The 25,270-nt window shown below is 35.6% G+C and overlaps 1 protein-coding gene across 6 annotated transcripts in view; it reads left to right on the forward strand.

Annotated features, from left to right (window-relative positions):
- Positions 1-25,270, forward strand: part of CBLB (Cbl proto-oncogene B) — a 131,436-nt gene that overhangs the window by 74,146 nt on the left and 32,020 nt on the right. For all 6 annotated transcript variants that reach the window (XM_054086418.1, XM_054086443.1, XM_054086428.1 and 3 more), the window contains exons 5-10: positions 5,680-5,836; positions 9,633-9,754; positions 11,949-12,086; positions 13,631-13,718; positions 16,026-16,157; positions 19,928-20,131. In XM_054086418.1, the coding sequence (XP_053942393.1) occupies positions 5,680-5,836; positions 9,633-9,754; positions 11,949-12,086; positions 13,631-13,718; positions 16,026-16,157; positions 19,928-20,131 (841 nt within the window). The remainder of the gene's footprint in view (positions 1-5,679; positions 5,837-9,632; positions 9,755-11,948; positions 12,087-13,630; positions 13,719-16,025; positions 16,158-19,927; positions 20,132-25,270) is intronic.

A 25,270-nucleotide genomic window follows, 5' to 3' on the forward strand; every position in this document is an offset into this window, starting at 1 on the left:
AGAGGAAGGGGCAGTGATCTGATTACCATAATCTCCATCATCACATCAAGACAGGTGTTTTGGCAACAGGAACTTTTAAAGGGAAGTAAATGGGAAATGGTGCTTTGAGAGGGCAGATCTTCCCTTGGCTAATTGGCAGCATGGGAAATAGGTTTATTGGTACCCTTATTTAAAAATTAGAGCTAGAGGCAGGAGGTACAATTCTTTGGGTGCTTGTGAGACATAAATCTTGCTAGATTTTTTTCATATCAAAGCAAGATAAACAAGTTTGAACAAGAAGATAGATAATATTATAGAGAAGAGCTAGGTAATGGAAAATCACAAGATATGATTAAAAAATAGAAAAAGATAACAGTCTTCACAGCTATTTTGGGAGGCTGAGAATAAAGTAAAAAGGCATGTACAAGGGACAGAGAAGAGAAAGTTGTAATAGTTGGCACACAAAATTGCATGACAGACGAACAGATTCTCAATGGAGAGGCAGGAGAGGCAGTGCTTTAAGTATAAGGATGTGCAAAAGCATGAGTGTGCTTTGGATTTGTGGTTAGAGATCAGAATTGGAAACGTATAGAAAAGTGTATCCCTTTAGGGATGCTTAAGGAAGTACAGGCTTCCTGCGTCCCTTAAGGACATACTAACTTGCTGTCTCTCCAGTATGTACAGTTATGCAGCTTTGAAAGTGGATATTTTTGGTATATTTTCCCCATTTCATAAGGCTTATTTTCTCTCTTTTGCCTTCTGTTTTCTCATGTTAGCTTCATCTATATTTGTTCTGCATGATGTCACTATTTAATGATTGTACTGGCATGATATGGCAGGATTCCTTTTTTCTCTTAGGAGTGAACTTCTCAAGCCTTCTGTGTCAATTGTTTGCTCTGCAGTTCAGAAGCAATGAAAACATGTGGCCTCTCACTTAAAACTGAAGCAGCAATCGTTAAGAAAATGCTCTGTTCAGTGATGATAAACTAAAATCCACATTGCTCACTGTAGACTTGCAAAGAATGTTGGTTCTATCTGGGTCAGTATTTGCTTAAATATTTTTTTAGTTTGCTCTGGATACTGTAATGCTCATTTCATGTTATGTTTTCTGGCAGCATTTGAGAGTGTCTCTTGCAGACAAAAATGTTCACTGTAAGTGTAAGTTACAAGGGTGCATGTTTACCTTCCAAGACATACTTGTGGTCTGCTCTGGTTCAAATGGGAGCAGTGTTGCTTGACATTCCTGAATAGCTGCATCTCCAGAGTTCTAGTGAAGTGCTGTGCTCCACACGCTCAGAAAACATTTGCTCTCCAGGTTTATTTTAATGTCTTCGCTATTGCAGCAACATTCAGGGAGTTTGAGAAAGTCCTATGTACGTGTGATCAGGGCAGGAGGGAAGAAGGGAGGACCTAAATTCCTTTGCTAAATTGCTTGAAAATTACATGCTGGACACTAATCCTTCTCCTCTAGGCATATGGAAGTTGTATGGGTGGTGTTTAAAACACTGTGCTTGGTACTACAGAGTGAACTTCCCTTTGATGTGTGTCAGTAATAATAAATAGTGTACTATATAAAAGTATTTTTTAAAAGCTTATACTTAAATCAGAACTTTTTTAACTCGTAATTAATCTTCAAATACACTTACTATTTTTACTGTCGCAGAAGAAATGCGTAGAAGTGGTGCCATTTTGTGAGGTTTGGGAGGCAGGTAGCTTATTGTAGGGTTTTTGACAGGATTCAGATAAGAAGACAAGCCCAAGGTAAATGCCAAGATAAAGATAGTTTTGTTGATTTAGGAAAGAGAGATAAGATGTGTGCAGAAATCCTCTTCAGGAAAAATTATTCAGGATATTTTGTTTTATTTTATTTTGTGTTTTCTTTGCTTAAATTGGTAGGACTTGCTTCAACTGTAACGATGAGGAAAGGCTGTACAAAGACACTGTATGGATGGATAATTTCCTAAGTGTTTGGCAGATAGCAATTAAGTTTTCCTTATAAAAGGTCCTCCATAACCTTTCTGTACTGTGTAAGGTGTGCATTTCAGCTTCCTTAATATGTTGTTTCCTTCTAAAATTATCTCTCTGAAGATTTTGAACAAATTGAAGGTCATAATAAAGTAACACATACAGCACAATAACAGGATGCACATGTAATGTAGTCAAATATTTTTGTATTACTTCAGTGTCCTGTTTTTTTTTTTCTCCAAATTACATATGAAAAAGAGAAGCTGTGGGTATATCTGTTCATAATGTTCACATGTGCTTGTGTAGTAGCACTTTTAACTTGGGGCATCAAACGTTTTGAGATGTACAAGTCACTATGTAGTACCATCCTGTTATGTAAGATACTCCCCAGAATATTGTCTCAGCTGGGGTCATGTGTGCTCTGCTGCAAGGGATAGCTGTGACTACAATTAAATACCTTAAATACTGAGGCACTGTACTTCTTCAACCTAATTCTGTAGAGAACTAGTGTTACCAGGATGTCATGTCACATCTGTCTGATGAGCTGTAGCAGAGCTGACTAACTCATCTATTCCTAAGCAAGTGTCCACAGGTCAGCCTAATAGCATGAAGCATGTGCAGAATACCTGCCAGCCTGTAGTGAGGGTATCTTTAGGGTATGATGCAACAAATATTACAAGTACAAAGATCAGTGAAAGTATTTATATAAGATACCATCTATGTTTCAGGAGTTGAACGCTGCAGGCATTATTTCATTATGAACACGATCCTATTTTTTTCTACCTATAAAGGCAATATTGTATGTATATATTTAAAGAACAATCTATGCATACTAATAACTAGGACAGTCCCAGTCTCAACTTTTATTTCATTTGTCCTGTTCTCTTCTTTCTCCCACTGCCCTTGCCACCTCCCCAAACAATTAAAGTAACTTTAGATTTGAATAAGGAAAAGGTGCTTTCAAAGGCTGTTTATCCCCTAAAGCACAAGAGAGCAACAGTGAAATGTTAATTCAAACAGAAATTCAACTTGCTAGCCATCTGCAAAAAAACCCTTTCAAGCCCTCATCACTGGGGAAGCATTCTGCATGGCCCCCCCTCTTAGATCTCTGCTGGAAGGGAGGGTATTTCTCAGTGTGCCTGAAAGGTCATCAGATTTCAGTGCTGTAGCTGCAGGGGGAGAGGATGTTGCAGTATCCTTCACCTTGTGAAGGCTCGGTAACATCCTTCTTTTGAGTGAGTGTGTGCTGTCTGCAAACTCTCAAATGAGTGCAGCATTTTGTAAATATAAGCTGGAGAAACACTCTGGGGGAGAAATAATCTCTAGCTGGTGCTCTTTCAAAGTATTTAGGAATGTCCGTATAAAAGTAACTGGTGCAAAATAGGGGTTAACGTGTTACAACAACCAATTCTCACCTTTATTTAAGAAAGCAGAAGATAGCCTATTCCACAAAGCTGCAGAAAAAAAAAATGCTGAATTTAGTGAATTTTAAATCGGAGCCACCACCGTTTTCAGACACTTGTTCTTGGAGCAGTCTCACAAAGTAGCTTTAGGTGTTATTTCTTTAGCTAATTACTAATTTCCCAACATCTGGTTTCTGTCTTTAGCCAAAGTAATAGCTAACTAGAGCTCTAAAAGCATATGCTCATGAAGTCTTTTGTTTTTCAGCATTGTTTTGTGGGCTTGGGTAGTGCAGGATGTTAGTGAATAGATGGCAAAAGCATCCTATTTATTAATCACATCTAATATGATTCTGTGATTCTGTAATGAACATGTTTTTGTGAAACTGTCTCAGGTGAGGCATGAAGAAACTGTTCTAAAGGTGTATTGCTGTAATCATTCCTGATAGATTCTCTGTTGTCTTTCACTTGAGGGTTATTGTCTTGACACTTTAAAGAAAAGTGAAAAAAAAAAAAAAAAGGCAAACCAAACAAACAAAACCTCCAAGTAACCTGGACCACCTAAAAATCCCCAACAAGCTTTTCTAACCCTATATCAGCATGATCCCAGTGCTGCAATGCTATTTAGGGTGGCTCTTAAAAGAGTAAGAAAACACTTGAGAGCCACAGTTACAGGGACTAAATAAGCAATAGGCACTTAAACTAAGACAACTTCAACATCACAAAAGCACTGCCTTCCAACTTTGTTCTCTGAACTTAATGCAACTTTTCATGCTCTTTACCATAATCAAAATGTCATGTGCATTCTTTCTTAAATGACATCTGATGTGGTATCTCTCTTCAGCTCTTTGTGGTTTCCTGTTTTTCGTACACAGATGAAAGTATCTGCTGAGATCTATTAAACTTCACATTTTATCATTTATGACTTTCTCAATATAAGCCTCCAAGTAACAAGTAGATTTCATTGCACTTACAAATGTAGTGAATGCCTGGTGCAGTAGGAATAACAGGAAAGTGTCTTTAGTGTTGTACTTCAAATTACTAGTTGTTTTAATTTAGGTTAACTGCAGATTATTTATTATGCATGACCAACTTAATACAGTCAGTCTCCCCCTGCCCCCAATACTGTACTGTACTACATAAATCTACCTTTCTGCTTAAGAAAATATTTAGAAAAACTGGAATAAAATACTTCGGTGCTTATAAAAATAAGACAATGTGAAGTAATAAAAATTGCAAGAAATATTGACCAAGTTTTGAGGCTGGTGTCTTTTGTCATTTTAGCAGTTATTAACAAACTATGGCCATGAATGTGTGAGATCTTATCCTGGAAACAATTATATGTTGGTTAATAGTTGGTTATATTTTGCTTAATTAAAATGTTTTTAATGCGTTATATAGTCTGCTTTCAATGTGAGGCAGAACTCTTAGAAGAGGAGGTGTTATGGCTCTGCAAAACATGGATTTGACCCTAATGACATGAGTAGAATGGCTGTTCAATTGAACAATTTCTTGTAATTTTGAGAGTGAGAAAATAGAGCACTTTTAAGCCTTGTGTCACACTCCAAATATAAGCTCACAGCTGGCAAAGTAACTTAACCTGTATTATCTCCTACTATGCAAACAGAAACTGGATTTGACAGAATGTGGCTTTGTATCAGGGAGGATAATTTTAATTTCTTTCTATCCTACTTCCCCTTCATTCCCACATTCACTACTGCCTGAAAAATATACTCTATCCTGCAAGAATGAGTGAAGGTGGAGATCTTAGAAGATATGTTTTCTAATATGCATATAACTGTTAGGGCTATGACAGACCTTGGGTAAGTATAGGTGGTATCTGACTGATGCTATCAGTTTACTTGACCAGTGTTCATGAGCTTAAGCTATTAAAGTGTCATCACAGTAGATACTAAATCGATGCTTATCATTGTGAGAAGAGAGGCTGTGTAGAAAGGAGTTCTTTACCAAGCAGAGACTGGTCCTTTACATTGTCTTTGAGGGATTGTGATCTTGGTTACTACACCTGCTTAGCAGTTTATTTCAGTTTCTGCAATGTTCTTTTTGTTGTCATCCATAGGAAGCTTGATAATTAGCATTGTAAATTAAATGATGCTTTGTTTGACTGCATTTAAAGGAAATTAAACTGTTAAATTTCGTTTGCTTAGGCTGCTTTCAGAAAACTTGATTTATTTTTTTTAAGAAATGTTTTTGTTGTTTGCAGAGAAACGAAGTTAACGTTCCACTTATTTAAAAGTCACTTCTGATGTCTAAATAAAATATTAAATCTTAAATATGTGGGTTTATTAAATATATTATTTCCACTCTCTCACAGAACTATAGTGCCATGGAAAGTGTTTAGGCAGTGCCTTCATGAAGTTCACCAGATAAGCTCTGGTCTGGAAGCAATGGCTCTCAAATCTACAATTGACTTGACCTGCAACGACTACATTTCAATTTTTGAATTTGATATCTTCACCAGATTATTTCAGGTAAGATTTGAATATTTTAGATATTTATATGAATTTGAGATGCTTAAGGTCCTGAGATAACTACCTATGGGTCAAGGAAGTGGATTTTTTTGGAAAATGGAAATAACTGAAGCACTAGAATTCAGAAGTAAGTTATTAACACTTGCTTAATTTCTGCACATATTTAGTATGATTACAATATATGTGTTTGCTACTTACTTGATTTTCACTATTCTTAAATGCATTCCTAGAAATGTAGACCTTCAGGTGCTTATCTAAGTTTTACTTGTGATTTCATCGTGCATTTGTATCTATATATACTTACGTGAAGTCTTTCTACAGACACATAAGGAAAGCTGCATATGATTTTTAGGCTGAAAGTAGGCCTAATTCTTTTTTTTTTTTATGAATGTATTTTTGCCATTAATAGTCTGCTGTTTATTTAGAATGAGGGCCTATCTCTGGGAATATCTTTATTGTATTGTTAATAGGTAATGTTTATCTGAAATAAGCTTTTATGTCTGTTGGGTACCTCTGTTAACTTTGTATCCCTTCTACAGAACATACTTCAAGTATTTTACTCAATATAGAAGGCTGTGCTGGATTGCACCCATATTAGATGTTTTGATTCTGAATTTGTCACTTTTGATATTTCATTTGTATATAGAAATCTTTGAGGTATATGGTCATTTATTTGGTAACTTACTTTCTTTAGACTGTACAGTGATAAACTGAGGCATTATTATTCAGCCTGTTGCAGATGCATTCAAAATACCAATTTTATCTTTGTAGATGTTTCGTCTTCAATTTTGTTCTGGGATAACCTCTGTTTAGCTTTTTTGGGTTTGCTGTTATGAGAAGGGGTGCCATTACGAAGTTGATATTAAGATTTGGCAGGAGATGAGTAATGGTTTTAGTTTGCAGAGTTTTGGTTTTGAACAACCCTTCTCCATGCCAAGTCAGAGCTATATCAGGGTTGAAAATGTTATAGTGTAGGTAATCTCTTTGTTTAGTTTAACCGCAAACATTAGTCATTTATTAAAGCACACGCAGATTATGGAGGTTTGAACAAAACTTCAGGGGTCCTCTTTGATTAAATAATAAACTAGAGAATATAGATCATTGTACTTTATGCTGCTTTAGCAGAATCCCCCCATCTTTTGCCCTTCCTGTGGAGCTCCTTAAGATCAAGCATTCCTTTCTGAATGTTGCTGCCTTGGGATCAGTTTCTACTCTGTCAAAGTTTCTCCTTTATGACAAAGTAATATGGTGTTCAGGTTAGTGATCACAAGCCTAAATCTTGATCTCAGACTTGTCGGCAAAACATCTGAGGCCCATTGACTGCAAGATGCATCACTATGAAATACATTTTAAGGTTCCTTTTTGTACAATGTTTTCCCCTAAGCGTTCTGCTTATGGGAGATAACATGGTTTGGTATTTTTTTCTTGGTTTTGTTTCAGTCTACAAACTGACTTGTCATTTAATTTTGTATTTGATGATCTGATAATTAACAGTTTGTTCTGATTATGTGTGGTATCCCATAGATAGCATTAAACTTCAGGACAGAAGCCTCGAGTGAGTTTTCCTTGTCCTGTAAACCAATGAACATTTTTTTTTGCATTATTTGGCCATTGCTCATTTGATTCATTACCATGCCTGGTACTAGGAAAAGGTGATGAACAGTACTGATATATGTAACAAGAGAAGGCTAGTTAGGATTAACATTTAATTTAACAGAGAAGCAGAGATTTTTGCCGAACAGATTACCTGCTGGTGCAATAGCTGCATAACTGTTGAAGTGAACTTGCATTGAACTTGGTCTTAGAATGTCTCCCAGAGGTTACATTTTACTTCTCTAGTTTTTAAACAGCTTCTGTAACTATGTGTGCATACACCCACGAAGAGAAAATCCCAATTGTTTAAGTAATCAAAATACTGTTTTGCCAACTGTGGGTTGTGTTACAGAAAAGCTACATGTATAATGATGATTATTCACAGAGGAAAGCAAGAGTGGTTTTTATAGCGATCCTGTAAAAGTGAAGCTGCTCCCCCTGCCTCCCCACTGTATGCATGCACAGCTCTGAGTGCTATGTTCTCTGACCAGCAGTAAAGTTAGCAGAGCAGAACATGTAGATGCTTTGAAGAAAAGGGACTTCGTTCTATCACTGTTAAAATGTTCAGTTAAGTTGTCCTATGCAAAAATATTTCCATCAAATAGAGAGTGTGCAAATCTCTTCCCATTTAATATTTCTGCTTTTGTAATGCTCTATGTGTAAGGCAAACTCTCAGTTCTTGTCCTTTGATTTTCAGTTGTACTGTCACATCATTTTCTAGGTGGAGCAGTGTTGTGATACTCTGTAAAGACTCTAGGCATTTGAGGAAGACACTGTCTACTGTCAGCTTGGAAGTTTGGTCGTGATAAACCAAGGAATTTGTGTGCTACTTGAATTTGTTTTTTTAAAGTACTATAGCCTTTATAGCCACGGTCCAACAAAACGTCTTAGTGTTCATCTTCCTTTTTGATATATGTGCCTGTACTTGTGTCGTACAACAGGAGAAAGAACGTTGTGTTTTTATAAAGGAAGTGTCAGTGCTGGTGTGGTGAAGGAGGAAAAGTCAACCCTTTTTTTTCTGTAGTTAAAGAAACTAAGATTTTTTCATGGGATGAAGCCTCCTTCATCTGTGGATGAGGTAGCAGAGAGGAGCTATCAAGACGTGATATTGCATGTAGGATTGTGAAGTTTTCCTTCTTGCTTCTGTACAGATTTGAACACCTGGGGTTTCTTATGCCTCTGTGCTGAAACTTTACTATTTAATTTCATGTCTGTTTTGAGAAGGTATTACTTTTTAAATAAAATAAGTGTTCATTTGTGTTTTAAGTAGTGGTTCCCTGGAAATGTATCATAATCTTAAGCAGAACTGTTAAGATACTCTGCTCAAGTGTGTCACTTCTAAGGGCTAGTAAGGCACAGGTGAAACACCTTTATAAGCCACTTTAAAAGGAATTTGCAGGGCACACAAGAACACAATCCTCTTGTGTTGCTTAACTTCACCTGCCTTGATCTTTTGACATATACAGGAAAAAATCTCCGAACCATTCAGAGGCAGTTTCTTGTTTTTCTAAATGCTGAGAATGAACACTTGATATATTTGTATTAATCTAGCACCTAAAACCCATCCTTATTTTACTGAAAAGGACTATTCTGTAATCTTTGAAGTGATAGCATGTCAGGCATGTTTCACTGAATTTTCTGAAGTATTTAGTGTTGAGGTGAGCAAAGACTCGGATGAAGTACTGTTGATATTTGCGTTTTTTCCTGGCTGTAATACTATTACGGTAACTGAAGAACTAAGAAGTAGAGAGTAAGAAAAGGAATGACAGCTAAAATTACTGGCTTTATTAAGCTTCATTTGTTAGTTTTACTTATCATTAACTATGAGGGTGCCTCAGGACTGCTCAAGAACAGGTTTTATTGGATTTTTATTAAATCATTGTGGAGCCGTACTCTGCAGGTTCTCACTGAACGTGGGGCTATTATTTTACGTACCTACAAACAGGAGATTCCTTAACTTTAAGATTTTAAAAACCTTTATTGAAAAATTTACACTTAACATACTTGGAATAATTCTTTCAAAGGAATTCTTTTAGCAAAGCTGGGTCTATAGGAGACTTCTTTTATTATTTTGACTTTAACCAAAACTCTGTATTTTTCAGCTGAAGCTAAAACAAGGTAAGTCTCTCTGATAAATTGACTTGAATTTTATTAGAAATAGGTAACTATCTGACTACATCTGTTTGGTTTTCCTCTCTTTTAGCCGTGGGGTTCAATCCTAAGGAATTGGAACTTCTTAGCTGTGACGCATCCTGGATATATGGCATTCCTGACATATGATGAAGTGAAGGCAAGGTTACAAAAATATAGCACTAAGCCTGGGAGGTGAGAAGCTTTGATTATTGCTTTCCAAGTAAACATGCTGTCTCAAAATCTATATAATTATTCTAGGTTCTCATTTTCTATATTGCGTGATACTTACACTCACTGCAATGTTGGAGGTATGAATTTTTGGCTTTTTCTTGTAACAGTGTGAATCAGAGAAGTAGTAGGGGTTTTGTTATATTTGTGATTTTATTTATATCAAACTGTAGTTTTAAAAATTGTTTAATACTAAACTTTACAACTCTAGATTCAAAAACAATGATGACCTTGTAGATTTTAAGACATAGGAATTTTGTAATCACGGTGATGATTCCTCTAAAGTGCTATGAAGAAAAAAAAAAAATGGTATTAGCACATGAAAGTCTAAATAAGTACAAATAATAAAAAAAAATCGTACATTGCTTTTCATTATTTTCCTGGCTTAGGCGCAACAAGCGATCTGTTCTTGAAAAGCATATTTGAAAATATAATTTGTTTTTCAGAATTTGCATTGAATTGTGGCTTAGTAGTAAAGTAAAAATCATCTTAACATCTTTCATGGTGGCACAATTAAGCACTGCTTAAATTGATAATTTAGATGTTCTTTTATGTTCATGTATTTTTTTCTTTGCCAGTAATAATTCTGTATCATGGACTCTGCACCTAGAAAAGGAATCTTTCAGATGAAATATCATGACATGTAGAGTTATTAAAAAATATCTGTGTTGTTCTGTACATATTGAATTATTAAAACAGAACTTTTTTTTTACCATTTATGCCACTTCTGCTATCTTGTTTTTTTATTTTTCACTCAGATTGGGGAAATAAATTTTCATTTATAGATTCAATCCTATACTAATTAACTTTTATTTTGCTATATCTTTCTGTTACAAAGATTTTTTCTGTAATTTCTGGTTGTCTAACTTTGCTGCAGGATGGCATGTATGCATAGCCAGAACTGCATTATTTTGAAACTTGTTAGAGAAGTCTAGCAACAGTTATACCTGTATTCTGTACCTCGTTTCTTTTGATTTTTAGCAAACTATGTACTGTAACTTAATAAGTTCCCTGAATGGTCAACTACCTATGTAGAAATCTTGTGGATCCAGTGCAATAACATTGATTTTCTTTTTCTTTGTTAGCATGGCTCTCATGAACACTATTACAGAAATCAGATACCTAGTTTTATTTTGAGAGTGATTGCTATAGTTTGTATTTTCTCTGCTATTGATTATGATTCTGTGAAGATAAAAATGAAGTAATAGGGAAATTACCAAATTTGCCTTTATGTTCCCTGTAAAGAGAATATTAGTTTTAAGATAACTTTCTATTGCGTATCAGAAAATTACTTTCTCAATTGCTTAGGTGAAATGTTTAAGTGTGAAAGAGGAGATATGAAGTGGAATTGCTTCTTTAATCAGTCTAAAACATCCTGGAAATTACAAGATCCTGTTCAAATGAATAGTTACTACTTCAATGTAATGTTGGCTCTAGTGAAGTTTGGAAAAGCTGTGCCAAACTTAAGGGAGGCTAAGATTCTTGTTTTAAACAGTTTTGGGATAGAATAAAATATTGATCTATAATTCAGTAAAGGTCATAGAATTATAGAATGACCTGAGTTGGAAGGGACCCACAAGGTTCATAGAGTCCAACGCCTATCCCAGTATAGGACAACCTCAACATTCACACCTTCTGTCTGAGGGCATCGTCCAAATGTTTCTTGAATATTGTCAGACTTGGTGCCATGATTATTTCCCTGGGAAGCCTGTTCCAGTTCTCCTCTACCCTCTGGGTGAAGAAGCTTTTCCTAATATTCAGTCTAAACCTCCCCTGCCACACCTTCCTCATGTCCTATCATTGGTCACCTGAGAGAAGAGGTCAGTGCCCGCTTCTCCTCCTTCCCTTATGAGGAAGCAGTAAACTGCAATGAGGTGTCTCCTCAGTCTCTTCTTCTCCAGGCTGAACAGACCAAGTAAAAAGCAAGCAAATGAAAATTTATGGGTACGATGCCACTGTGACTTTATTTCTGCCCAATATGAAGTGACAGTGTAAAAGCTGCAAGTTTATTTAAGGTTCTATGAAGAACACATGGTAGAATTGGGAACCTGAACCAAATCTTCAGAGACCTAATTCAATTTCTTAACCAGAGGCCATAGTTGCTCTCTTCACTTGTTTTGCTGAACTGTGATTAACACTGATTTTTTTTTTTATTCAGCTACATTTTCAGACTGAGTTGCACTCGTTTGGGACAGTGGGCCATTGGATATGTGACTGGTGATGGGAACATATTGCAGACCATACCTCACAATAAGCCTCTGTTTCAAGCTTTGATTGATGGCAGCCGGGAGGGATTGTAAGTACAAATTACTATAGACACCATAGGTATAATATCCCGATTTCCTTGTTCTTGTAGTGCTTATGTGGGTGGTTCTTAAAGATATTTAAACCAAAATCTGGATATGGTGTTCATCATTCCTTTGGAGTTTAAGAACCATCCCTTTTATTAATTTGAAAAACACGTGTTCCTAGATAATTCCATTAACCAAAGTTAACCAAAGCCATATCTCATAGCAGATAAATTCTAGGAGAAAATAAGATCAGGCAGCCTGTCATGTTGATTTCTCCCCCACCCCCATAAGAGTCCCAAATGCACTTAAGCTTATTGAACAGTTACTACTGCCAGTTACTCATGTGTTGAACTCTGGACAATGATTTGAAAGCTATGTAATTGCTTTTTTATATATTGTGCAGCCAGACCATTTTCCAGGTTCTAATAGCTTACTGAAAAGATTTATAATTATAAGAGAATTTAAGTTTGTAGGGAGTGGTACGTTTTTTATTTGGTTGGTTGAAGTAACAGACAAATTCTTGGTGCCAGAATTTTTTCACTGGGATACATGTTTTGATGTGTCCACATAATAACAATGAAAAAAAAATAAGGGAAAATCAATCCATCCCCAAAAAAAGATCTAGAAATCCTTTATGGTCTAGCAAGTTTGCTCAGTCCTCCAAAGTCTGGTAATTTTTTTCCCGGTAAGATTTCATACTTGTATTAAAAAGCAGACTTACAATGGTAGTGTTTCTCCTTGACAAAAATTGAGCAAACAGAAACTAGAGCTGTCAAGATTCAATGCATAGTGAAGTTTTTCTAAATACAACTTTCTCACAGTGTGACTTGGGAACGTGACTTTCAAGAGACTGATTCCAAGTTAGAGGTAACATAAATCTTGATATAGAACATCTTAGGGTCTCTGTAATATCATTTAACCTATTACTAATTTCCCATAGGATTGAAACGCCCCCATCAATTATTGCTTAAGTCCAGTCTGCGTTTTGGATTCTCTGTGTAGATTCTTATCATAATACACACAGATCTATAGAGGTCATAATATACACAGATATACATATATATATTATAGTGACACATATATAGTATTATATACATATCATAATACACGCGTATATACACAAATTTGTGTTACCCTCCGTTCTGCTGCATTACTTGAAATAGTCTACGGAGTCACTGACCATGGTGCTTGCAGTGGAGAAATCACTAGGAATATATGCAAACATAAGCTTACATTGAAATGAAGATTGAAAATAAAGTTCTGTTGAGCTGCTCATAGAAAATTACCTGCTAACCAAAGCTCAGAGGCGTTCTGGTGGTATCTGCGCATGTAATGTCAAAATTGTTCCTGTGCTTTTGTAAATGGATTTAAGCATATGACAGAATGCATGTGTAGCAGTTCAGTTGTAAGCAAAGATAAGAAATATGTCTGAGGAAAGATAATGCATTTTAGTTAATGGAACTCATTCTGCCCCTTGAATATCATAGGTATTACTTAACTAATAAAGCTAAGAAGTGTGCATATTTATAATAACCTCCTTGTGATGCAGCTATCTGTTCCCAGATGGACGAAGTTATAATCCTGATTTGACAGGATTATGTGAACCCACACCACATGATCACATAAAAGTCACACAGGTATGTTGCAGAGTTTGTCAGTTATTTTGTTATTTCCACTTCCCTTAGTATCTCATCTAGCAGTAATAATAAGCTTTTATTAAAATGTGAGATATAAATTCCTAAGAGTGAAAATATGCTGTTGATAGAAGGGTTTGATGAAAAATGGGGTAATAAACCTTTAAACTCTAGAGCTGCTGGCGATGCAGATGGCATATCTTGGAAAGTTTTGTTTATTCTAAGCCTCTTCTAAGTGAGAAATGTGTTAACAGTTACTAAAGATTTATCTGATATTTATGTTACAGGTTTATGTAGCTTGGTGTTTCCTTGCTAATAGCAGATGAGAATACAGAAATAAAATCAAGATTAGATGATAGTTTTGAAGCCTGAATAGGAATGGTACAGTATGTGGTTAGATCCAGGAGGAACAAAATAGTTCATATATTACAAAGATACTAGTTCTAGGGTCTCTTCTTTCTTCTTTGCATATTGTGCAAATTAAAAAAGACATCAGGGAAAAGCAGCAGACATAATTAAGTGCCTAAAGAGACTCACTTTGCAGAGAAAATCAGAATATCTAGATGTGTTTGTAATCTTGTTAAGTCTTGGTGTGGTGAACTAACGTGCTGGGTGTTGGTTATTCAACTAATAGGAAATAGCCACCACAACAAAATTACTTGATTAAAAATGGTCCTGAAATTAACATTGAAAAGTTAAACTATGCTATGTAGTGCATTTTTCGTGACAGAAGTGTCTGGAAGACATGAGGCTATGTTCAATGAAAGACATCAGACTGGATGCAAGTGGTACGGTTTCAGGTCATTTTCTGTTTCTTCAGAGTTGAGCAAGTGACCTGCTGAATTTTATGTAATTCTGAATGCTCTATGTGCATTCTGCCTATAGAAATGTTTTAGAAAGGGAAATATTCATTACCATCTGTGGTATTATCAGGAATTCCATTATGAAAATACCTGTTTCCTAAGTAAGAGAATTATAAAAACAATTACCTGAAGAAAGTTCGAGTACTTCTAATTCTCTGACTTTCTTCTTTTTCCTCCAGTCTTAAAATAGTAATGAGAGAGTAGTGCAGAGATATCAGATATTTATGTTGCACCAAAAGATTTTCTAGCCCCAGATCCTTACTTTTTGTCAAGAAAAGGAAAAACAGCTTAGATTTTCTTAGTTCTTATTACCTTGTTCTTCACAAGCCAGTCATGTTGTATTTTGAATTCAGTGAATGAATCCGGTTGCCTCTGAACTTGTAGTTTTTGAGTACACTATTAGTTAATTCTGGTGGTAGATAATTCAACAGAGTCTGAACTACGTGAATGCTGCCTTAAGTAATATGTAACAGCAGTAGTTTAAAGCTGTCACTAGAGCTGCTTAAACTTTGAAAAGATGGTATAAAAATGGCTACAGGGTTAGACTGCTGCAGATGGATTCTTTGCAAGAGCTCACTCTAAGCATCTTTAGTACATACTGATTACAGCTGCAGATATGGAGCTGTCTCTTTTATTTTCGCTTTTCTCTTAGCCTCATCTCCCATCCCTTTACACAGCAGTAGGTGCTTATTTTCCTGTGACCTGGATTCTGCTTACTTCAAGCTTTCAAATTTTGGTTTTCCAAGACTAAAAAAAGCTGTATTTCTACAAAAATGCATTTGATTGTTAGTTCCCCAACAATACTTAATTTCAGAAAGCTGTTTTATCTTTTATTTATTCCTTCTGAAGGTGTTCTTATACCTATCTGTCAGTCTTGTAAGCCATATTATCCCAGGGGTACTCTTGCCACACTTACTTCACAAGGGGGGATTTACTTCAGTTAACCATACTACCATGCTATATCCTTGCTGTGAGTAGAAAGCCCTCTTACTTGTCTGTTGTTAATCCAGTGACTTTAATTAGACCTAAACTCATACCTAGAAAAATAAATCCTGATTTTGTTCCCATTCATCATTTAATTTCTTACTTATGTTTATATGTTCATTATCTTCCTCTTTGCTGCAGCCAAGAAAAAGCAGAATGTATGCATTGCACAGTAGGTAAATGTGAGAAGTCTGTAGGAAACCTAAGAGGCACAGATATTTTAAACTTTTTGTAGCATGTATTGTAGTATATCATAGATTTGAAGAAGCGAAGAAGTAAGCTGTTTCATTTACCTTCGCATGGCTTTTAAATAGATCAGTAGCAATAGTTTTCTTGACTAGTAAGTAAAATGGGTTGGGAAACAGGGGACTCGGAGAAATGTTTGTTGCTACTAGTGCTTAAGTATATTCTTTGTGAGCAAATAACACTAAAGAAATAATCCCTTGACTTTCTTTTGTTACAGGAGCAGTATGAATTGTATTGTGAAATGGGTTCCACTTTCCAGCTGTGTAAAATCTGTGCAGAGAATGACAAGGATGTGAAGATAGAGCCTTGTGGACACCTCATGTGCACTTCTTGTCTTACAGCGTGGCAGGTACTGTCATAGTTCTATGGAGAAGAATGTGGATTTCTCTGTAATATCGCTGTTTACGGTGTGGGTATATGTTTGCTTTTCCAGATGCTCAGTAAGAGGGCTTGGGTTCAAGGACAAAACTATTTAAAAGTCACAAACTTTTTCATTTTGTAGACTAAAATATGTGAAAAATAAAGTTCCAGGAGTCATTAAAATCTGGACTTGTAGGATTGCCAAGGCCATTCACAGGCTGCTACTAAATGGAAACTATTTTCTAAGTGTAATATCTACTTGGACGGTGAAAACTGAGCATTTGGTGCCAAATCATCTGCCCAGGTCATTTCATGGTGTATTCAAAAGACATGAAGACGAGAAGTGGCAGCTCAGAGTAGATAGTTGACAAGACAGCATTTTATAAGGAGGCAGGATATCTTTGATGGGAGAAGGATTCAGTCAGTAGTAGGAGTCATGAGATAAGCTTAGAATTCCTGTTTCATGTTGATCACACGTAAAGCTCTAAACCATGTAGCTTTAGCCAGTTGCTGGGTAAAAGATTGAATTTCATTTGCAAAAACACAGAGACTTCCTAGTTACACAAGTTGGTGTTTTTCATGGACTTACCAGTCTGTGGGAAAAGAGAGGGCTGGTACCTTTAGTTCAGCATAGTTAATAAGCATTTGACTTAACAATTAAAATCAAAAGCAGAGGTTATCCCTCTTTGGAGCTTCAGACTTTCCCCTAGTAGGGACTTCTCAAACTGAATCAGTTCTGCCTCCTTCTCTTTGCCCCTTTCTTATTTCTTACCTGTATTCCCTGGGGAGAAGTATGGGTCATCCCATTCTCGGGCAGGACTCTGTGCCACAGTTAGTCACCAGTCTTTGGTTACAAATGTATCAAGAAGAGTAAAAAGAATTCTTGATTCTAGTTCATTTTTGACGTGGTTTTGAATGAGTTGATCTTAATTTGAGTTTTCATTCTTGCGTTTGGGATATGACTTAAAGTACTATGGTTTTTCTTTTCAAATTCCTAATTAAGAAATCGTCATCAGCAAGCCAACACAGTGTATCAGAAGTACCATTTGAGTTTTTCTTCCATTAGCAGTAAAGCCTGCTGAAAAAGTATTCTCAGTTTCGGATTTGTGTTCTTTCTGAAATCTGAGTTTGATGCTCCAAAAAAATCTTTCAAATTGCCCACAGAGCAGAAATTCTGAGAAAATTCCCTTTTAGACTTACCCTAATATTTATTTCACTACTAAGCAGCTGCTGAGCTGGAGCAATATTTCTCATTTCAGGAGTAACCTTTCTCTGTTCTTAGCAGTTTCATTCTCAATTACAAACATGCGGGTCTGACTATGTTAGTCTTTGACTTATAAAAATTCTGAGGTCTGTAGGTTTGGGGTTTTCTTGTTTGTTTGGGTTTTGGTTTTTTTTCACTTATCTGAAAGATATAGGGAAAAGGATTGCAATCTTTTACTTTTGTTTGCTGGGTGTCTCATAGGCGCATGTTCCGGTCGTGTGTGCTGATTCTAGAGACTTGAGAAGCTGAGGTCCGTAGTATTTTGGCCAATTGGCTAGGAATTCAGGAGGTGGATGACAAAGCATTTTAGGCTGAGAGAACTGACATGTTTGAAAACATCAGCCTTTTCAAAACATTGTAATTGGCTGTAATTGGCCAGGTATATTTCAGTCCTCATTACAAATTTAACTTTTTTATAATTAGTGGGGCAATGAAGAAACATTACACTGTAACAGTGTCAACTGTTGTGAGCTTCTCTTGGATCAGTATTTAACTCATAATGACTCATTAGACATGCCTGAACAGGTCCAATACAGATGTTTTCACTAAGTAGAGAAGGTTAAGGAAGCAACATAAGATCTTCATAGAATGCTAAGGGTAGTGCAGAGCAGTTCACTTCTATGGAGCTCAAAGTCAAATAAGATTTAGTTTGTTTCCTTTTTGTATTATGCAACAGGAGTAAAATGTCATTTTCTTTCACAGAAATTTGTTCTTGTCTAAAAACTACATGTCTGGTCTGGATTCTAAGTGCATATGGGCATATTTGCTACATTATAAGCTACTCTGTGTTCTAAATAAGCTTTCTGTAGATAAGGACAAACATGGATTCATCTTGGATCTCCATTTTAATTTCTCACTTCTAGTCATACTGTTGAATCCAAGTCTCTGCTGCTGTCATTGGCTGCCCAGTATATTTTGTTGAACTTAGTGCTTTTGAAAAGAAAGGAGGAAAATTGCTAGTATAGAACTGTTGGACAACACAGATAAAAGGAAGCCTTGAAAATCAAATATCTGTGCCCTATCTATAAGGCTGTTCTTAGAAAATGAAACTCTAAAGAACTCTTAGTAATGAAGGACTTCTGTTCACTAGACAGTGATTGCTTTAGCAGATCCATATGATTTGGAGGTACTCTGGAGTAATAAGTGATGTGGAATAGTCCTTTGTAAGTAGGATACAAGACTGCTTAAAGTAGATTACGTATATCTTTCAATACAAAATGAAAATCCAGTACTAACCATGCAAATAGACATGGCTGTTGTCAGGAGATATTCTTTGTAATTATCTGGCCTTGGGATGCAGTTCTTCCTCAAACTGTAAAAGCATATGTCAATATAGTAAGACTGGCAAGTGTCAAGATAAAAATAACACTAGAGAAGAGTTAAAGGTGTCCTTACATCTGAAAAATCAAAAAACTGTGCTTGCTTGATGATACTTCAGAAATTTTGTTTAGAATTAGTTTTGGTGCTTGTATCTTTTTAGCTGTCTGTCTACTGCAAATACAACACAATGTGATTTCTGAATTCAGATGGAATTATTTTGATGTCTCGAAGCTTTGGGGCTCATTGAGGTGTGGGTTGGTTTCTTTTTTTTTTTTGCTTTGTTGTTTGTTTTTTTAAAATTTAAGTCTTCATAATGCCTCTTAATGGGAAATTTTTTTATAAGTGCTTGAAAGACTTCTCTCTGATATTTTTATTTATTAGTAGTCTGAAATCTACTTCAAAGGCTTTTTGATTGCTTCTGATGAGGGAAAAAAATATTTCTGAAAAGAGTAAAACAAATGGATATACGGCTACTTATTTAACACATTATACCACTTAAAAATTGAAATTCAAGTACTTCTTGTTTCTGATAACATGTGAAAATATTTCCTTATTTTACATAGTTTATTGAAAATGTAGTAAAGTCCTGGTTTGTTGTATAAGCAAGTAAAAAAATGTTTAGACGTTGTATATGCGTATCACTGAATGATGGTAATGTTGCAGCCGCAATGGACTGTGTATAGACTCTTCACAGAATAAGAGCTGTGTCTCTAAAGTTCATTTGCATTATTTAACTTAAAAGAAAAATTAATACTTTATATTTAATATAAAAATATGTAATAAAATGCATTATCTCTGTCAACACACCTTGCCTTCTTTCCTCTGAAGAAATAGGAAAATTGTAATCCTGAAAGGTGAGGTGTTACTTTCTGACCTGTAACGCTAAGACAATTAAGATTTTGGGACAAAGCACCAAAATAAGAGTTGTATTTTGATTAGTTATTTTTAAATGAAGCTTAGTCTTTTGAGGATAGGAGGCTTTGAAAGTGTAGCCATTTTAACTTTTACTATAGTTAAATATCTGTTAATCTGTTTCCTGTTTACTCCAGTGCTGCCTTAGAAGCCCTTAAGAGACCTGTTAGGAGCATTTTTGTGTAGAAAGATGTAAGACCTTTTAAAATTACTTCTATTTTTAGTTTTAAAAATCTGTATTTTTTTTTTTTTGTCTTCTGTAGGAATCTGATGGCCAGGGCTGTCCTTTCTGCCGCTGTGAAATCAAAGGAACTGAACCAATCATTGTGGATCCCTTTGATCCAAGGGATGAAAACTCCAGGTGCTGCAGTATTATTGACAGCTTTAGTATGCCCATGTTGGACTTGGATGACGATGATGATAGAGAAGAGTCCTTAATGATGAATCGTTTGGCTTCAGTCCGAAAGGTAAATTTTCAAATACTATACAACACATAAAGCTATATGTTTGTAAATGAAGCTGCCTGTAACTTTAAACAATGAGAGGTTGCTCTTCACGCTCTACATTTTGGCAACTCACTGAACAGTTCTCAGGTTGAAAATACAAAATGTATCAATATTGCAGTAATAATACTGAAGCTGGAAAGAAGAGGAAAAAAAAAAGTTCCAGATTCTCAGCCAACATGAACCAAATTAACTCTGTTTATAGTGCAATTTGCATCAGCTGAAACTCTTATCAAAAATATGCTACATGGACAATTCCCCGAACTTTTATTTTTGTGGAGCAAAAAGTTTCATATATACAGAAGATATTACTAATTTACTGCATGTGTGTATTCACATGCATTGAATGTTATAGGATTAAACTCAAGTTTCCAAATAGGATATAAATATTACTACTTGGTAAAGGTGATTTGGAACCTAATTCGTATTTCATACAAGTAGGTGTTAATAATGTTCCATGTGAGTTGTCTATGATTATTTTTTTTTTCCCCTGTATTTTTAGTATTAGGTACTTCTAGCAGGAAAAGTGTATCTGAGATTATCCATAGTGACTTTGTGGTTTGGTATGTTTTTATTCTGAAAGTGTGCTACATTAAATTCTCGGTCACAAGAGATTTTTATCACTGATAAATAAGCACTATCATTAACAAAAGCTTATTTTATGATGCTAGTTTTCACTACTATATTTTTAGCCTGGAATAGATATTGTCATAGATGATGATGCAACACTGAATTTTACAGTGCATTTTCTGTATTTTATCTTTTTACAAAGGTCATCTAGATTGCATAATTAGCTTGTAACATCTGTAACATCTTGCAATGATAAGGAACTGGAAGAATATTTGCTTAGAAAAAAAAATCCAAAAAACCAACCAAAAAATGTTTCACCCTCATATCTGAGAGTACTGACAGTTAATATACTTCTGATACCCTTCCTAACCTCTTAAGTCATATGAATCCTTCTTGTATTGTGTAATACAACATGGCCTACTCTTGGGAACAGTTTATCCTTCCTGCCTGGACTTAAATTGCAGTCTGCAGCCTGACCTCTGTGAGATAGCTGTGAATTGATGGGCTTTTATAGCACTATCGCTTCCATGATAAGGCAAAAATGCATTATGCTTTTATCGAAAGAAGGAACAATAGGCTTTACTATAAGAAGTCTTGTTTTCAGGATCCACCAAGCGCTTGAGTGCTTTGGTGCTTGCTATTTTTATGTCATTAATTGTTCAGTGAATGAAATCTACTGATTATCCTTGAAGTTCAGGAACAGCACTTTTGACTCTGTTAGCCACTTGAAGTCCTTATTTTAAAGTACTGAATTATCAGGTCATTTGGTGATTTTTCAGCTGCTGTTTTCTTCTTAAAACTGTTACCAGTGGCTGCTCAGTGGTGCTATTGGCCACATCTTATACTTAATGTTAGTAATACCTTTATCAACCTTGTCTGTTTCTTTTTCCTGCCAAATAGTCAGAGCCTGCTAGAAGAAATCCCTTTTTTTTTTTTTCTTTCTTCTATGGCATTATGTAGGATTTTAGCCTTCTTGAATTTTTCTTTTGTTTCTTGTTAATGTTGTTAATATGAACGTGGTACTACATAATGGCTGTGTTGTAGTCACTTGATTTGTTGAAACAGTGGAAGTTAAAGACAATTTTGTTCTTGCAGCCAGATCGCTGATGCCGTTACTACTTTTTAATCCCAATGAACAATTTTTTCAATTCTTATTTTATTACAAGGATTGTCATATGTTTTCTCAGCATAAAGTGGTTAATTCTTGAAAATCAAATGGACCAATTTTGTTTCAAATCATCTGGCTGGACTGAGAAAATCTTGTGGCACATCTGGCTTGTAGTGAGCTGGGATGTTATACTTGCTAGAACAGGAAAATTCCGGGAACATGAAGTCTTGGTGAAAACGGCTGTAGGGCTTCACGATGTATTGCAGTAACATTCAAATCAATCCTTATTGTCCTTTAAACCTTATGGGAAGGGCACCGTTAGGTTGTTTCTAAGTTGTTAGTAGTAGTTTTCACTAGATCTGAGGCTTGGACTTGAACATATATTCATAGTGCAAACAGTAGTTGCAGTAAGTTTATATTAGAAGCACACATAGAGTCAGGTTCATCACTGATTAAGGGTCTGAGTGGGTTTTAAGTGAGCTCTCCCTGACAAAATGAAAAGCTGAAAAATACTTTTTGGAATTGTCGTCAAAGTTTATATAAAGAAGATATTTTTTTTATCACCCGCTGTACCTGCATGAATTATGAATATATGTTGGATATCAGAAAAATACCCGTTCTGTAGTTTATTACTCTGTTTCTGAAGTGTACTTGTAAACTATAAGAGGTATCTGAATTAAGTCCCTGAGGGACCTCAGACTTGAAATCACTTTAAGGGAAAGAGTAATCACAAAGCTACTTACTCATTCTTTAATGCAACGGGTAAATGGATCCACTTCAAGAAAAATGAATCATTCTTGCTAGGTGTTGTGTATGAGTCAGCAGCAGCTGTAACAGAGGCTTTAGAGAAACCCACTGCAATTAGTCTGTTTATCTGCCTCATCAAGCATGTTATTTTTTTTAGTTTCCAAGTTGTCTTCTGATATTTCTTTATGAAAGAAAGATGAAGGTTGGTGCAAGAACTGTTAATTGTCTCATCGATGAGAAATTTCCAGCCCCATGGTATCAGATTAGCTAATGCAGTTATTGCCTGAAGTGTTCCTTTTCTTAGCTCTATAACGTTTGTGCTAGCCAGGCACAATGTTATGAAATGCACATTAAAAAATACACAGATTACAGGCTCAGGTAAATATTAAAAATGGCGCTTTTTTTATTTTTTAAGAGGGCATCTGAGTCTCTAGTAGACTATTTTTATTATTCTGTAATGTTTAATATTCTATTGTCCCAATTAATTAAGAGATACCTGTCACGTTACTTTGTACAAGATGTAACTTGATACACTTCTTTTAAAAAGAAAGAAGGAAAATAAGGAAAATGTGTAGTGCAGGAGTTATTGTAAAGAGCAAATAATTGTTAATTCATAAGTGCTAAGATGATTGTTTGATCCAAATAATATTACAGGAAAACATAGAGGAAGGCTGTAGCAATATAGGAGACTATGAAGTTTTTAATAGCATAGAGTGAATTAGCATTCTTAAAAGTGCTTTCTTTTAAAACTAGATTAAGTTACATTGTCTGGGCAGTTACTGGGTTCTCTGGAATTAATCTCCTAGCTGTTTGAATGCACCAAAACTTGACTTTGATTCACACTGTTACTTTAAAATAGTTATAAGAAATCGTCAAAGCCAAAAGCCATTGTTTGTCATGATTAGGCTTTTTCCAGGAGATGAGGTAGATGAAACTGAACAAATTGTGACAAAATACCCTGGCTCTCAGGTAGGAGACTCTGAGTTTGCATCTTCTCCCTCATTTCCATATTATTTAATAATTTTTTTTTTTGCAGTGGAAAAAGACATGTACTACATAGTAGTCATGTTTTTAATTTCATCATATAAAATACAGCAGTGTGTAAAAAAAAAAAAAAAAAAAAGACTTCAAATATTTAGCCAGGCATTCTCTTCACTGTACACTCTCTACTCATGCATGCGTATAGCTTCTTTCTTAATTGTACATCTGATCTGTGGGGATGTATTAAAAAAGAGAATCCTTAGCTGCTCAGTTAATACTGTTTGAAAGAGGTGTAAATGCTGGAAGGCACTATGCCTCCCTTAGTTAAAATGTACTTTACCGCTTTCCTTGGGCAGTTAGTGTGGTGCTGACTCTCCCAGCTGTAACTCCCTCTCCCTGCTTCGCATATGTTTTGTTAGATTAGCAAAAGAAAGATCAAATAAAGAATAAACCTTTCTGTATAAAAATGTTTACAGCCATCAGTGTTCAAGTGGTGTAACTTTATATCCTCATACAAATTTTTAACTCCACGTTCCACTAATCTGTCTAGGTTGTAACTAATCCTACAAGAAATAGCAAGTATGTAAGTTACTTTCATGTGATTATAAATGAGGGAACTTCAGGGGACTAGTTGCAAATGAATATCACGCTTATAGCATAGGTCTGCTTGGACCTTCTTATGGGTCTTATTATGCATCTTATAAATTACTGAGTTTTCTCCAGCAGAACATTAACAGTCAGGATAATATTCCTCAGTCAGTCGCTTATTAAGATTAGAGTTTACAACGGTTTTCATATGTGCTTATCTGGCAGAAAGGCATTTGAAGCTAAATCTCTCAGTTCAGTAACCTGACTCTTAATATTTCCGTCAGAAGAACCTTCAAATTGTAATCAATGTCAGAAGCAGGCTTATTCTTGAATTCAAAACCACTAGAGGCAAACTGATACCAGTATAACCCAGTAATCTATTTATGTTATTAAATAACACAAGGATGGTTCACTCTGCGGTACAATTGTGAAGTAAGTCTCAGCTGTTTTTAACTTGGCAGCAGTCATGCCAACCAGAAGAAGTCGGTGGTTTTATGAAGGAGTCTGTGTTCTTTCCCTTAATTACATCTTTATTGCACAGGTCTGTGTGTGTTTGTAGCAGAGCCCCTTTGTACACTGGAGGCCTGTCTTCTGTTGCTGCCAGTTCATTTGTATTAGTTTCTGTCTTAATTGCTTGCTCGATTTATCTTTTTGTCACTGTGCTGCTCCCATTGCTCTTTTATTCCCAGTGAATAGAAAATACACAGAAATCTCCAGTAGGTGACAAACAGAAAAATGTCAGATCTCTTTGTCCTTAGGTAGTCTGCCAAGGAGTAGTTGGTATACACTTCCTTAGTACCCTGGCATCCGCAACAAATGCAGTCATGTTGTTGGCTTGACTGGCTTGACTGTCAACAAACATCAAATGATGCAGCTGTCTAGGTGGGATGGAGTAGACAGGAAAAACATGTTTTTCTTCTAATGAAAACATGATGGAAATCTGATATTGAATGCCAAAGAAAACCTGTTTATTACTGTGGAATATCTTGTTTTGTTTTATTTTAAGTATCAGTAGATCTAAACAAGGAATCATAATTTTTAGGTTCTCCCAGCAAAGCATTCTCTCTTCAGCACCAAGTGATGATACAGCTTAAGCTTCCTTATAGGGG

The sequence above is a fragment of the Cuculus canorus genome, chromosome 1 (genome assembly GCF_017976375.1).
Source record: "Cuculus canorus isolate bCucCan1 chromosome 1, bCucCan1.pri, whole genome shotgun sequence".
NCBI classification, from domain to species: domain Eukaryota; kingdom Metazoa; phylum Chordata; class Aves; order Cuculiformes; family Cuculidae; genus Cuculus; species Cuculus canorus.